Raw genomic sequence first — 15,235 nt, forward strand, 5'->3', positions numbered from 1 at the left:
AATTATATTTGAGAAATATTTCATTATTTCAATTTTATGTGATTTACAGGCCTCTGAACTTGCAGAAACACTTCTGGGAATTTATCATAACAAATTTGTTAACTGAGGACTGAAGAGGTTACTCATTGGTTAAGTGTCCTTGCTGTTCAAACACAGAAGTTTGAGTTTAGATCCAACTATCCATGTAAAAAGTTGAGTGTGACCATGCAGATTCCTGTAACAATTTAAAGTGAGGAAGACCCAAACATCACTGGGGCTTGCAGATAGCCAGCCTAGCTCCAGGTTCAGTGAAAGCTCCTGTCCCAAAGGAGTCAGGTGGAGAGTGATAGAGCACGGCACCTAGCCTCTGTGCAAGAAGGGTATTGTAAGGATTCTGTATATGCGCAGCTCAGGGGGCTTGTCAGGCGCCTTATTATGTCATCAGTGGGTGACTGCGTCCCAGCCAGACACCTCTCTCTCTCTCTCTCTCTCTCTCTCTCTCTCTCTCTCTCTCTCTCTCTCTCTCACCACTGGGTTCTGTCTTCTGTCGTGACTGTAACCAGCAGCACCGCGGTAACCAGCACCAGCCTCCAGCGCCAGTATACCCTTTCATTGGTGCTCTTTGGACTCAGGGGACCACCAAGGGCTTGCGACCCTGCTTGCCGCTCGTACCGCCCTCCCCGCCTCCCTCCAGCCAGCGAGATCACAAGGGGCGCGTGTCCCGTGTGTTTCCTCCGCCTCCCCCCCCCCCCCCCCGCCGCCCTCCAGCCTCTGTTGGGCTGTGGCTTCCAGCCACTGGACCCGCACACCACTCCTGCTGCTGCATCCTCCACCCCACCCTACATCCTCCACCCCACCCCACCGTGCAATTGGTGAGTCCTCCTGCGGCTGCAGCCTGACCTATACCCCAGAGATGGTCCTTAGGCTGTCCTAGCAACGACACATTTTCTCTCTTGATGAGGAGGTCAATGCCGTCGGACCACCATGTGGTTCATGTGCCGCGTATAATTTTTTATTTTTCTCTCGGCTGCAGCCATGGGACAAAGGGGTAGATACCACTTAAATTGTCGGATACCAGTAAATCTGGCCACATAACAGCTTCACAGGAACTTCTGCCAGTGAACAGGCAAATAAAAAGAGTTACTTTATCCCCAAGCTTTCTGCTAAAGCTCTGAACCCTTCTCCCTCCCCATTTCTGATGTTTTCTTTTTCTCTGCCACGTGCAACCATTTCGGACTGACTTCTGCCTTCTGCTCTCTGGCAGTGGGAGGGCTCTTTACTGTTGTGTGGGCGGGCCCTGTACTGTTGGGTGGGCTGCTTCTGTTGACTCTCACCCTAACTCGCCTTAACTCCTCCCACTCGTTCTCAAGCTGCAGTGAGAGGCACAGACCGGTCTGGAAGCAGGCTAAGATCCATGCAAATAAGTTTACAGTAATCAAGATGGCTCTTAATCCAGAGATTACTTTTTTTTTCAGAGATCACTTTATAGTCTGCCTCCTGGCAGATCTTCCAAAAAGCTGTCCTTAAGCCAGTAATCATCAAGAAAAAAAATTCAAGACACGGAGTAAAAATCTGTCTCTTGTTCCCCAGACCTCCCTGACTAAAACTTAAACATCTGGAGACCAAGGCTCCTGACCCCACGGGCAAAAGTGTCATCTGTGGCATTCAAGGTGTGCCAGGGAAGAGATAAAAAAGCCCGAGGATGAAATTGCCAAGTGCTGGCACACCTGGCTCCCAAAAGCTGTTGGGTCCCTGTTCTAAATGTGGAAAAACAGGCTAGTGAGTGCCCTGCCAGGCCATCAATAACCTTGTTGAAAGTGCCGCCTAGACAGAGTCAGCTGACTGCCCCCAGGCACCAAGATGCATGGGAACATCAAGCTAAGACCTCCAGCAGACCCAGGCTTGGCTATAGGCTCACAGGGAACCCAGAACGCAGCATGGAAGTGATCCATTTCTTTCCTTCTGGACACCAGAGCCACTGACTCAGTACTGGGAGTTTTGGGATGTCATCTCTCCTCGTTTCCCTATTGTAGGGATAGGGAGGACAGCCTTACCCACCTCACCAGAATGGGAAAAGATTTCCAGCTAAGATAGGAACTTACATGTGCCTCGACCTACCTGCCTGTGTTTCTCAGGTGCACACAGACAGGGCCCTAATCTTTGCCTTGTCTCCAATTCCAAAAAAAACAAAAATAAGTTCTCGTGCACCACAAACTTTTCTTTTCCCAGTTCCCTGTTCTAACTCACTGTTCAGCTAATGGTACAGGACCACCACAGAACCGGAGTCCAGAGATCCGGTAACAAGTAAGAAACTGGTGCCGGGCGGTGGTGGCGCACGCCTTTAATCCCAGCACTCGGGAGGCAGAGCCAGGTGGATCTTTGTGAGTTCAAGGCCAGCCTGGTCTACAGAGCGAGATCCAGGAAAGGCACAAAGCTACACAGAGAAACCCTGCCTCAAAAAAACAAAAACAACAACAACAAAAAAAAAAAAAGTAAGAAACTGTAACAGCTAAAAGTTATTTATACCCCCAAGACCCAAAAGTGGCTGGGCTCTACAAAAACAGACTTTAATATAACAATCTATTACTGTTAAATGCTCTCAACAATTGAACACCTGTCTCCTGGATGCCAAAAGGTATAACACATCCACACAGGTGTACACATACAATACACATTCGTATACACACATGGATAACAAAAGGGAGCCTGAGATTTGTCCTGAATGCTAATACTTTGTTTTGTGTTTCTTTAAAAAAAATTTGAGGTAGTATTTCACTATGTCACTTTGGCTGTCCTGGAATTCACCATGTAGATGAAGCTGGCCTCTAATTTTCCCAAATCTACTTTCTTATATTTCCTAAGTCCTGGAACTAATGTGGGCCATTAGGCATGGCTGGGTTTTGTTTGTTTGTTTGTTTTTGTTTTTAAGACAATATCATGAGGTCCAGACTAGTCTCAAAAGTACAATCCTCCTGCCTTATTCTATGTGCCTTCATGTCAACAACTCAAGAATGTTACCATAAACATCCCTCATTTTATTTATGTTGCTATAGTAAAGTATCCTCACAAAAGGCAAATTAGAGAATAAAGGGGTTTGTTTCTGCCCCCATGGTCTTTGGTGTTTCTTTGGCCTTGGTGAGGGATGTTATAGATGTCCTGTTTAGAGGTGAGATTCAACAGTTACTTGTTCTCAACACTTTGGTTGGTACAGATCTCTATTAATCTCTGATTACTATAAAAAGCAATTTTCCTGGCAGAGGGTGAGAGCAACATTAGTCTTTAGGTATAAACATGAATATTTAGAAGGCAGCTTGACTGTATTTCATTTTAGCAAAACGACGGTAGTAAACCCTCACCAGGGCTTGTGACCTCTCCAGTCCTTTGACCATCTTTACAGCGCATATTAACAGGCATATATTCTCTCCTATGGAGCAGGCCTCAGATCTAATAAGAAAGTGTTGGCTGCTCATGATTTTTTTTTTACCACTTAGAGCAGAAGAATGCTCAGCAGGCGAATCGTGGCAACATGAGTAAACCTTTTATATGTGTCTTCCCCTGCTCCTCTCTTTTGTTTGTTTTTTGAGACAGGGTTTCTCTGAGTAGTCTTAGCTGTCCTGGAACTCGATCTGTAGACCAGGCTGACTTTGAACTCAGAGATCCACCTGCCTTTGCCTCCCAAGTGCTGGGATTAAAGGTGTGTGCCACCACCGCCTGGTTTATCTATGTTCTAAATATTGGTGAACAACTTCACCTGGGTTCTTATATAAATGAACAGGAAATTGTCTCCCCAACCAAATAATCACTAATCTTGTTTGCCATCTCAGGGTAAGGCATTAAATACAATATTTTATGAATTTTAGTTGTAGTTTTAATTAAAATTCATATTTTTCTCAGTCTAATTTATCACTATAAGCACACAGTTCTCCCAGCACAGAACTCCTGAGTTACTTTGCTAAACCATGTACAAATAAAAACAGTAAAAATAGTATCAGAGGTGGAGAGATAAGTCAGTGCCTAAGAGCTCTGGCTACTCTTCCAGGAGACCTAGGTTTGAATCCCAGCACCCACATGATAGTACACAACCATTTGTAACTCCAGTTACATCTAGATGATTCGGTGCCCTCTTTTGGCCTCCACAGACACCAGGCAAGCACACAGTGCATAGACACACATGCAGGCAAAGCACAAATATACATTAAGAAAAATAGTACCTAGACTACTAACCTTTAATCCTACCAGTCAGAAGGCACAGGCAGACAGATTTCAGTAAGTAACATACAGAATAAAAAGTTCCTGAAATAAAGAACCAAACTGGGATTGTCTTTCCAAAGTGGTTCAGTTGAGATAAAGAAACTGTTAGAAGTGAATAAAAAATGCCTAATGTACCACATAGTGTTCTAAATTTATATTTTATTTGTGTGTTTGTTGAGAGGACTGAGTAGACCAATAACAGGCTGCTCAATCTTGTTTCAGAGATCAGGCCTCAATTTCAGTTTCCTGAGATTGGGCAGGCAGTTTCTGAGGAGGAGCCATGAACAAAGAACAATTAATCTCCAACACCCCCAACAGCAAGAACAAGGAGACCTGGTACGTGCAGTCCAAGCCTGAGCCATAAACAGCTCAAGGTGATAACCAAATAAGGACAAGGCCTGGGACTTGCTGAGGCCTGCCCCCAAATGAAAAATTGTAGCCCTGGCCAGCCCCTAACTAGACCTAGCCAATTAAGACATACTGATATGATTGCCACTTGCTTAAGCCAATCATATCTAAAATGACCTAACTGCTTTAGGACCTCCCCTTGGCTGTGCTTAAAAGGAGCTCACACATCTCTCTCCATGTCTTCATTATCTTGCCTTTGCATGGGATGGCAGGCCTCAGCATGCTGGAATAATAAATGCTCTTGTTGATTGCATATGTGGATGGTGTTCTTTTGTGGGACTTCTTCAGGACCCTAACATTTGTATGTATGTGTGTATGTTATATTTATGTGTATATGTGCATAAACAAGCTCATGTGGAGGTCAAAGGTCAACACCAGGTATCTTCAATGTTGTTATCAATCTTATTATTTGAGACAAGGTCTCAAAGTGTCCCCAGAGATTGCTGTTCAAGCTAGCTAGCAAGTCCCTAGAATTAATGTCTCTACCTTTTTCAATGCCAGAGTTACAAATCCATGCCAACATATCTGGCTTTTACTTGGGTTCTGGGTAAAACCATACTCGTGCATGCATTTTACTCATTGAACGATCTCCCCAGCCACTGTAAGTGTATTAATACTCCCAGGCTACAGTTTAAGAATGTTAAGGCACATTTTCTCAAAGGTTATATCTTTATTAAACAACACAAGTGGATTTCCAAACCAGGAACCCAATACTACTTTAGTAGACTCTCTGGGACAGACTTTCTGGAGGCAGACTTTTCTGTCCCATCGGCCTGCTCCTCAATAACCACAAAGAGCCTTAATATTAATTATAAATTATCAGCCAATAGCTCGGGCTTGTTACTAGCTAACTCTTACATTTTAAATTAACCCATTTATATTAATCTACATTCTTTCATGTGGTGGTACCTCTCTTTCATCTTGCACTTCCTGTTTCCTCTCCATGTCTGGCTGGTGATTCCTCTGAGCACTCTTCTTTTCTCAGTGTCCTTAGTCTTGTTTTCCCACCTAACCTTATCCTGTCCATCTGTTGTCCAGTCAACTTCTTTATTAAAACAATCACAGCATATTTTGCACAGTGTTAAAGGAATATTCCACAATTTTCCTCAGCGAAATCCACTGAGATTTGGACTCATTTATTGTGGGATGGGGATGGGATGAGCTAGAGTGTAGGTAGTGGTCTGTTGAAACCAAGTTCTATGGTTAATAAGAACTGTTTACTAAATTCTCTGGCCAGTGATTCTTTGGTATTTACCTGCCTCTATCCCCTGCAACACTGTGGTTACTGACCAGATATGGCTCTTATGTGAGTGCTGGGTATCCAAATTCAGGTCCTCATTCTAGGGCATCAAGCCCTTTACCCAAGGAACCATCTCCTCAGCCCTGCTTCACACTCATAACTCAATTTTAAAACATGTTTTTTCTTTTTTCAAGATTTAGTTATATTTGTAATCTCTCTCTCTCTCTCTCTCTCTCTCTCTCTCTCTCTCTCTCTCTCTCTCTCTCTCTCTCTGTGCATGTATGAGTGTAAGTCCTACCAGAGTCCAGAAATCAGTATCAGATACCCTGGAGCTAAAGTTACAAGTGGTTATAAGCTATGTGATTTGGTTGCTGGGAATCAAACTTGGGTCCTCTGTAAGAGTAGCATGAGCTTTTAACCACTGAGCTAATTCTTCAGCCCCAAACCCTAAGGTTCTTAAGTCTATTGTTACAAGGTTTAAGAAGCCTGAAATATTGAGGTGAGTGTAGATGTAACCAACCGTCTTATTAAATAAGAAACACAGAACCAATGCATAGAAGAAAGCCAAGAGATCAGAGCTAAGAGCCTTACCCTGCAGCTAGCCTCTTAAGCCAAGAGACCTCTCCGAAAAAAGGGGCTACTTCCTGTGTGTTCGTCTTTATATAGTCTTTCTGTTCTGCCTTCTCATTGGTTGTAAACCCAAACACATGACTGTCCTCGTCACTGCCTGTAAGTACAGCCCTCCAGGTAGGTCTTAAAGGCGTGTGTCTCCAATGCTGGCTGTATCCCTGAACACACAGAGACTTACCTAGCTCTGCTTACCAAGTGCTGGGATTATATGCATACGCCACCACCACCCTGCTTTCCTATGGCTTGCTAATAGCTCTGACCCACGGGCAACTTTATTTATTAACATACAATTAAAATCACATTTCAGTACAAATAAAATACCACCATAGTTGAGAGGCAAATTGTTACACTAGTCTGTGCCCAGAAAAATCAATAAAAATATACCCAATAATATTTCTCATATACTAAGAAATAATATTACTGAATATAGTAGTCCATGAAGCCACTGGTTTATTTTAACTTAGACCAGCATGCAATTAAGCACAAGTCCTTCCCAGTTCTTTCTTCCTTTCTTTTTCCTTCCTTCCTTCCTTCCTTCCTTCCTTCCTTCCTTCCTTCCTTCCTTTCTTTCCTTCCTTTCTTTCTTTTATTAAAACCTATATTTATTTATTTATTTTGGTTATTGAAACAGGGTTTCTTTGTGTAGCCTTGGCTGTCCTAGAAGTAGCTCTGTAGACCAGGCTGACCTCCAACTAGTTCAGCTCCTCCCGCTTCTGCCTCCCATGGGCTGGAATTAAAGAAATGCATCACTATTGCCCAGAAAAACATATATTTATTAAGAACTTCAAGTATATTCATTCGAGTTTTAACTACTCCCAGATAAAATGTATTATCTGTATTGAATTCATATTCATAAAATCATACTCATTATGTTATTTTATATAGCTGTAATAGGTAGTTCCATATGTCTAATGGTGATATGATTTTAAATCCAGGAAACAGAGACTAGACATGCCTCAACAGGTAGGAGTTCATCCTGTTCTTGCAGAGGCCCCAGGTTTGGCTCCACAAGGCAGGCAGTTCACAGTTCCAGTTCCAGGGAATCTGATGCACACTTCTGGTGTCCACAGGTTTCTGCATGCACATGGTGTACATATATACATGTGGCCAAAACATTCATACACATAATAAGTAAACAAAAATATAATTAGGAAACAACTAGGATTAGAATATATTTAATCTGGATACCTACCAAACTTGTTATCTAATTTAATGTTCTACCTTTTACCTAAATCTTTGCTCCTATCCCATTGTAGAAACCATGTTAAAATATTAGAGCTTAACAGCTCAAAGTACAGGACTGTGCAAGACTAAATGTTGAATTTAACTTTTGTTCAATTGTATAGTCTTCAGTCAAGTGGCTCTAGTTGGTATGCTATGCCCTGAAATAAAATTTCAAACATAATTTTCTGGAAGATAGGTTACTTAAGAAATAAGAAAGGAATTCCTTTGAGCTGATTTTTGTAAAACAAAATTTAGTAGAATCAAATATGATGCATGTTTAATAAATCATTATTACAAAGTTTTGATCACCCCTGGGGCATTAAGCTACTAAACTAAGCTACTAAAAATTTTGTTAATAGTCAATTTTCATTGAATTCCTCTGCTGTGGGATGTTATTTATGTCCTGTGGGAGCCCGATCTCGGGTTCCTCGTGGCTTTACCCAGCAGGTCCACATAGAGGATGATTAGGACCATGGGCCTGAGTGCAGGTGTCTGAGATGGTCTGCACTTGGCTGTGCTGTGAGATGGTCTGTATGTCAAGTTGCTCTGATTGGTCAATAAATAAAACCTGATTGGCCATGGCTAGGCAGGAAGTATAGGCGGGACTAACAGAGAGGAGAAAAGAAAGAACAGGAAGGCAGAAGGAGTCAATGCCAGCCACCACCCTGACAAGCAGCATGAAAAGATGCCAGTAAGCCACGATCCACGTGGCAGGGTATAGATTTATGGAAATGGATTAATTTAAGCTATAACAACAGTTAGCAAGAAGCCTGCCATGGGCATACTGTTTGTAAGCAATATAAGTCTCTGTGTTTACTTGTTTGGGTCTGAGCGACTCTGGGACTGGCGGGTGACAAAGATTTATCCTGACTGTAGGCAAGGCAGGAAAACTCTAACTACATTCCTCTCTCATCTAAATTCTCACACAGTAGAAAATATTTGCCTTCTGTTTTTTTTTTTTTTTTTTTTTGAGACAGCGTCTCACTATGTAGCTCTGGCTGGCTGTCCTAGAACTCACTATGTAGACCAGGCTGGACTCTCTCAGAGATCCACCTATGCCTGGTTAATGTATTTGTCTTTTTAGATGGTAATTATTTCCAACTATTATACAAGGAGATGGAGACTATCATAAAGACTTTGTTTTTATTATCAAATGCAGTTGTTGTGGGATATCTTTCTGAATGCTGTGAATACATGTTGCTCTGATTGGTTGACAAATAAAGCCATTTGGCCTATGGCAAGGCAGCTTAGAGGCAGGTCGGAAATTCAAGCAGAGAAACAGGAAGAAGGTGGGGAGACATGCCAGCTGCTGTTAGAGGAACAACATGCCAGGAGACTGGTAAGCCACAGAACACATGGCAACTAATAGATTAATAGAAATAGGTTAATTTAAGATATAAGAGATAGCTAACAAGAAGCTTGAGCCACAGGCCATATAATTTACAATTAATATTAAGCCTCTGAATGATTATTTTATAAGCAGCTGCAGGACTGCAGGTGAGAGAGATTTTTCTGGATCATGTGGGGCCAGGCAGGACACAGAAAAACTTATGGCTACATTTGGCTGCCCAATGTGTTAGCTTGATTTTCCCCCTAAAGCTTGAGAGAACTTAAAAATGATTCTAAAACAGAGCTAAAAACGGCTTCCTAATGTGTCTCTCAGGCCAGCCACAGCCTGCTGGCTTGAGCTACACTACGGTAGGTTCACAGGGTGCGGGCTTGACCTGCAGCATGGCAGATTCCTGCCATGGTGCACAGAGGCGTCTTCAAGCCATGCAATATGCTGCGCTGCGTTGTGGATTTAGCTTTTACTACTACAAATAAAAAAAATGGTTTCTGGGCTATATACTGCTGGATGGAGTCATAGACCCACACCCTCCCAGAGTCAATGGAGAGCATGGCTCCCAGAGCTGGAGGTGAATTACCTCCACCATGTTGAAAAGCTGAAATGGGCAGAGTCAGCAGCCAAGGCTGCCACTTCAGTCCTAAACACATAGTTTAGCAGTTTAAAATCTCTCCTGGTCAGAGAAGGATTAAAGATTCACAATAAGTCAGATTCAGATGGAATAAAACCCTAAGTGGTTTATATTATATGTAAAAATGTACATAGGCTTGGAAGAGAGAGGAAAAGGAATATATGCAGTTATATAAAGAAATAGTTTCAAAAAATAAAGTCTTTAGAGAGACAGTAAAAGTAATATAAAAATAAGTCACATAAAGATGGAAATTACTCAGAGAGTCTAGATTGTGTTGTCTTTGGGATTTTTAACTGGAGAGAGACATTTGATTATAAAGGCTGCTGAGTTAAACCAATATGTATATTTTAAAGTTATCTTGACTTCAAAATTTATGTCTAAGGATACACTGCTTTGGAAAAGAGGTTCTGCTTTTGTTTCCACAGAAGATGAGAACCTATGGATTGCTTCCAGGCTCCTTTGGTTTGATCAACCAAGACCCCCTGAAAGGTCTCCAATGACACCATGGCCCATATGATCCAACATCCAGAACAGCTTCAAGGCAACTGGATCAGACAATGCAGCCTCACAGACTATTCCAGTCAGAAATTGACCATAATTCTTAATTTTCTCAGGATCCCCATAAGATTGTCAGCACCCCCATCCAGTAGGAAGTAGTGTGAGAAGCTATGCCCAAATTCCTAAAATATTGTTCATAAATGTTTATTTTTATTTAAAGGGGGTTGATTATAAACACAATCTCTTTCTAAAAAAGAAAAAGGGATAATATAGATATGATAGGATAAAAGGGTAGATTATTGAACCTACTTTTAAAGAGCAACAATTTGTTTAAAATGTTTTACATTGCTATAGATTTTAGTTCATTACAAATTTATAGTTAATTTTGTTATACTCTGTATATATTTCTACTCTTGTTTAAGGTATTATGTTTATGTATCTCATTTAAATTGTAATGGATAATTAAGAAATACTGATTAATAATTAATCTTCTATTATAGTCAAACTTATAGTCATGTTAGGCTAAGCTTTCTAGATATACATAGATATATTTCAATTAGGTAGGTAATCTTCAAACACTTCAAACACCTACAGAATATAGCATTTAAAACGTTTTAAAAACTTAGACCTTTCTGGACAGTGAGCTATGTCTGCTCCTGGCAGCACCAATTTACTTCAAAGAGAAAGATTGTCATCAAAGACACTCTATATGGAGTTTATCTTCTTTTTGGCAAAAATAGCCATTTGGGCAAGAAACTGCTCTTGCCTGGACTGCTGATAATATGTTGTATGAACTGAACATACAGGACCCATAGGAAAATGACCACTGAATTTGCCAAAACAAGGTAAAATGGTCCTTCAGGTCCTTGCTTCACAGAGAAGACTGCCAGACACTTTACAGGACACAGGAAAAAGTGACTAAGAGACTAGGCCTATGGGCTGAAGATGGATGCCCCAATGTTGCAGAGGAACTTTGGATGACAGTCTAGGAAAGCAGCTTTCTTTGTCATTTCCAGAATTTTGGAAGTTGCTTATAATGCTCTTCCTGTTTACTTAGGTAATATTATATCCTTCTGGGGTCTCTGATGTAGTTGAAGACTAAATAGTTATAATTTTCCTTGGTTATAATAAAAGATAAATTAGTTATGAAACCTTAGACTCACAAATATAGAATACATGATAGAGTATTTTCTTTAATTTTACCAAATACGAATAGACTAGATACTGTAACTGTAATTCTTGTTTGTTCTATTATATGTAATTTTACTAGGTTAAAGTTAAAAACCTTCCTTTTTTATTAGACAGAAGAGGAGAAGTGCTGTGGGATGTCTGTCTTTCTGTATGCTGTGAATATGTGTTGCTCTGACTGGTTGATAAATAAAGCTGCAATAGCCTATGGCAAGGCACGGTGGAGCCAGGTGGAAAGATCCAAGAGATACAGGGAAAGAAGAAAGGAGAGGTAGGAGTGACGCCAGCCTTCACCAGGAGAAGCACAATGTGAAAGTACTAGTAAGCCATGACCACGTAGCAACTTATAGATTAGTAGAAATGGGTTAAGTTATAGGAGCCAGCTAGTGAGAATCCTGAGCCAATCAGCCATACAGTTTGTAAGTAATATAAGCCTCTGTGTGTTTACTTGTCCCAGTGACTGCAGAACAGGCAGGACACAGGAAAACTTCCAGCTACATACAGTCTAAATACTTACATTTATAAGCACAGAGGTCCTAAAATTGAACAAACTCCAGCACCCACGAAGTTAAAAGCTGGGGAGGGGGTGATGCAAGCCAGGGCTGCCATCCAATCAGAGAGGTGTGTGTGTGACTCTGGGGTATGATGTTATGGTCATCTATCCAATTACAGAGTGATAGGTGGGGCCCGGGGCGGGCCGGGCCTTGCTATGGAGCTTATAAATGAGAAACTGTGCTGTGCAGCACCAATCTGGCCTGCAACCTAGAGGTAGACTTAGCTCTTCATCTAACTGGCGCCTTGAAGTGAACAGGGGAGGGGGAAGGGGGGAGGGGGGAGGGGAAAGATGAGGCTAGCTGGTGCAGCACAGCCGGGTAGCACTTTGGGGTGGAATCCCATCTCAAAGCCCACTTCACAGCGTCTTTGTTTCTTGCATTGAAGTCTTTTCAGCACACAGAGCGGGATCCTGGGGTCCCACCTTAGAAGGCCCAAAGGGACAGGCAACTCCAAGGAAAGGGGAAAGGCCAGGAGGAGAGTTGAGGCATGTGTGCATGGGGGTGGGGGTATGGCCTTCTAAGCTGGCTCTTGCCCTTCTGCCCCTTAGACTGGCGCTGGGCAGTGGCAAGTTATTTGTAAATGGCACAGTCGAGACAAATGCCCCAATCCAGACAAATGCCTCTGCCCCGCCCTGCAGTTACAAGCGTGTGAATCCCAGTTTCCCCAGCTTTTACCTTGGCACTGTTCACCCAGTAAGGAAGGACCTTAAGATACCATCGATTGAACCGGGTGGTTTGAGACGTGTGGAAGCTTCGGATCTGGGGCTGGGGTGGGGTAGAGAGCTCTCCGGACTGCCCTGGTGACTACATTGTGTCCTGCTCCCGCTAAGATTGCTGGAGGCACTCACTGAAGAGCTCTGCCTTCTTATCTTTGGAAATAGGATTCAGCTGTATTTGGCGGTCCACGTTCTACTAAAGTTTTGGAGTCTTGATCTGAAATAGCTGGGTTTTTTGTTCTTTTACACATTCACTAAGGCTATAAGAAGGTATTGAGACTTGTAATTGACAGTGACTAGGTTAAATCCTCCTCACTCCTACTGTAGTGCTCTAATCTACTGACTTTGGACATTCAGTGGAAATTTGTACAGCGTTGTGTGCCACTCTTTTAGTGTGTGATGCTCACCCGCATTCCCAAATACCCTAAAAGGAACTGACTAGAAGGTGAAGATGCTCAGATAGTCCTGTCTTCTGTTACAAAACCATTGCTAGTCGAATCTAACCCTTTATTTGCTCTTCTCTCTCTCTCTCTCTCTCTCTCTCTCTCTCTCTCTCTCTCTCTCTCTCTCTCTCTCTTTTTTTGGTTTTTTGAGACAGGGTTTCTCTGTGTAGCTTTGTGCCTTTCCTGGGACTCACTTGGTAGCCCAGGCTGGCCTCGAACTCACAGAGATCCTCCTGCCTCTGCCTCCCGAGTGCTGGGATTAAAGGCGTGCGCCACCACCGCCCGGCTTGCTCTTCTCTCTCTATCTGCCAATGCTCATCACTTCTGTTTTACCTTTGCTAGGATTTTAAAAGTTGGGCTTTTATTTATTTATTTGTTTACTTACTAACTTGCTTATTGCCCTGGGTTTCTAGGAGAATCTTGCTTTCTAGAGCATCTTCATCTGCTGTCATTTAATGCCACCAGAAATGGACCAATGCTTTGCAATCAGAATACTCTAAAAAAAACATGACTTTCTAAGATTGGTTGCTGTCTTGTTGAAAGTCACCATGCAAAATATTCATTGATATTTTGAATTTTTATGAATTTTAACTGTTATTCCCAATCTGATCATAGATCTAGTAGGTAACTTTTTTGTTGTTGGTCTTTCTTTCAGTCAAGATGAGTGATAACCTAGACTTGTCAGAAGTGGAAAGATTTGACAGAACAAGACTGAAGAAAACTAATACTGAAGAAAAAAATACTCTCCCACCAAAGGAAAGTAAGTCATGGAGGTTTCTAGTTAAGGTGAACAGTGGTGAAAGTTGATGTATTCACTTAACAAACCAAAAAGTTAAAATTGCCAAAATGTATGCAGTAGTTACAGAATCTTTATAATTAATTCAGCAATTGAAATATCAAATAGTTGCTTTTTTATTTGGATAATGTACATGGTTTTCATGCTAGGTTGCATTAGTAATGCTATCATAGATTAATCTTTTCTTACAAAATTACTAAAACTACATTAAAGCTAATCTTGGAATATTGGATGGGCGCTATATAATCTTGATTTTGCCTAGTTTTTTATTTTATTATAAATGTTAATTAGACATTTTTTCAAGATGCAACAGTTTAAATCTATGATTTCATCCATAAAAATAATGCAAACTGTGGTTTTGGTCTTCTATAAATAGCTATAAAATGAAATGGAAGAATAAGTTTAGAGCTTGTGTGTGTTTATGTTTCTCAGATTCAAAGGATCAGTTTGCTCTTCAGGATAACCGCCTCCTAGAGAAACTAAAAGCGTACTTTTAAAAGCTGAGTGGCACTTTTTGTCTTGTTAGAAAACTCAAAAATTGAACAAAATCATCTGAAAAGGTCTAACTTCTAGTTGTATAAGGATAAAACTGAAGGAAAATCTCACTTACTCCTCTTCCTAGAACACTCAGTGGAAAATAGCAATATTTTAACAATATTCTAAATCTATCACTTAAATCTAGAGAGTAGATATAGAGAATATATAGATTCTAATAAGGTCTTCAGGTGCTCTAACACACACACACCTCCATTATGAGGATAAGTAGTTAATGCCTTTGCATTCTAAATATAAGGCATGTTTATCAGCTTTCAGTGACTTAGTAAAGCCATCTTTTAGAAAGAAAAAAAGAGAAGAAAATCCCTTCTAAAGATTTTTTTTCTATTTTTTCCCCTAGCAATCCAGCAAGAGAAGGAGTTTGTGAAAAGATCATGAAATGAGGATCTCTTTGGAAAAATAAACTCCAACATTGCCTAACAGTGTTGGTTTGGGGCTTGCTTTTTGGAATCCTATGTGTTTCTAGAGATTTATGACAATTGCTGATGGTTTCTCACCTATACCTGACAGTTAAGTGTTAATCAGTACCCAGTTAAACGGTAATCAGGACTAGGCATTCCCTTTGTTTTTAAACTTCCTCATTGATGAATAAATTGCAGATGGCAAATGCTGACAGTAATCTCACCACTAATACCCATGGTGCTTTGTAGTCCTTGTGCTCTGTAGAGTGAAAGCCAGTTTTAACCTAGGATGGATGACTCCATTGCTTTTTCATTATTCTGAAGTTGTAGACGTTTGCAGCTTCTCACACTTGATTTTCATTTCCAATGTAACAAT

The 15,235-nt window shown here is 41.2% G+C and overlaps 1 protein-coding gene across 1 annotated transcript; it reads left to right on the forward strand.

Annotated features, from left to right (window-relative positions):
• The first annotated feature begins 4,451 nt into the window (after positions 1-4,451).
• On the forward strand, positions 4,452-15,224 carry Tmsb15a (thymosin beta 15A). Its single transcript, XM_006997912.4, has 3 exons — positions 4,452-4,566; positions 13,763-13,867; positions 14,799-15,224. The coding sequence occupies exons 2-3, from the start codon at positions 13,768-13,770 to the stop codon at positions 14,834-14,836; spliced, it is 138 nt and encodes a 45-aa protein (XP_006997974.1). The 5' UTR covers positions 4,452-4,566; positions 13,763-13,767; the 3' UTR covers positions 14,837-15,224.
• The last annotated feature ends 11 nt before the right edge of the window (positions 15,225-15,235 follow it).

The sequence above is a fragment of the Peromyscus maniculatus genome, chromosome X, assembly GCF_049852395.1.
Source record: "Peromyscus maniculatus bairdii isolate BWxNUB_F1_BW_parent chromosome X, HU_Pman_BW_mat_3.1, whole genome shotgun sequence".
In the NCBI taxonomy this organism is placed as follows: domain Eukaryota; kingdom Metazoa; phylum Chordata; class Mammalia; order Rodentia; family Cricetidae; genus Peromyscus; species Peromyscus maniculatus.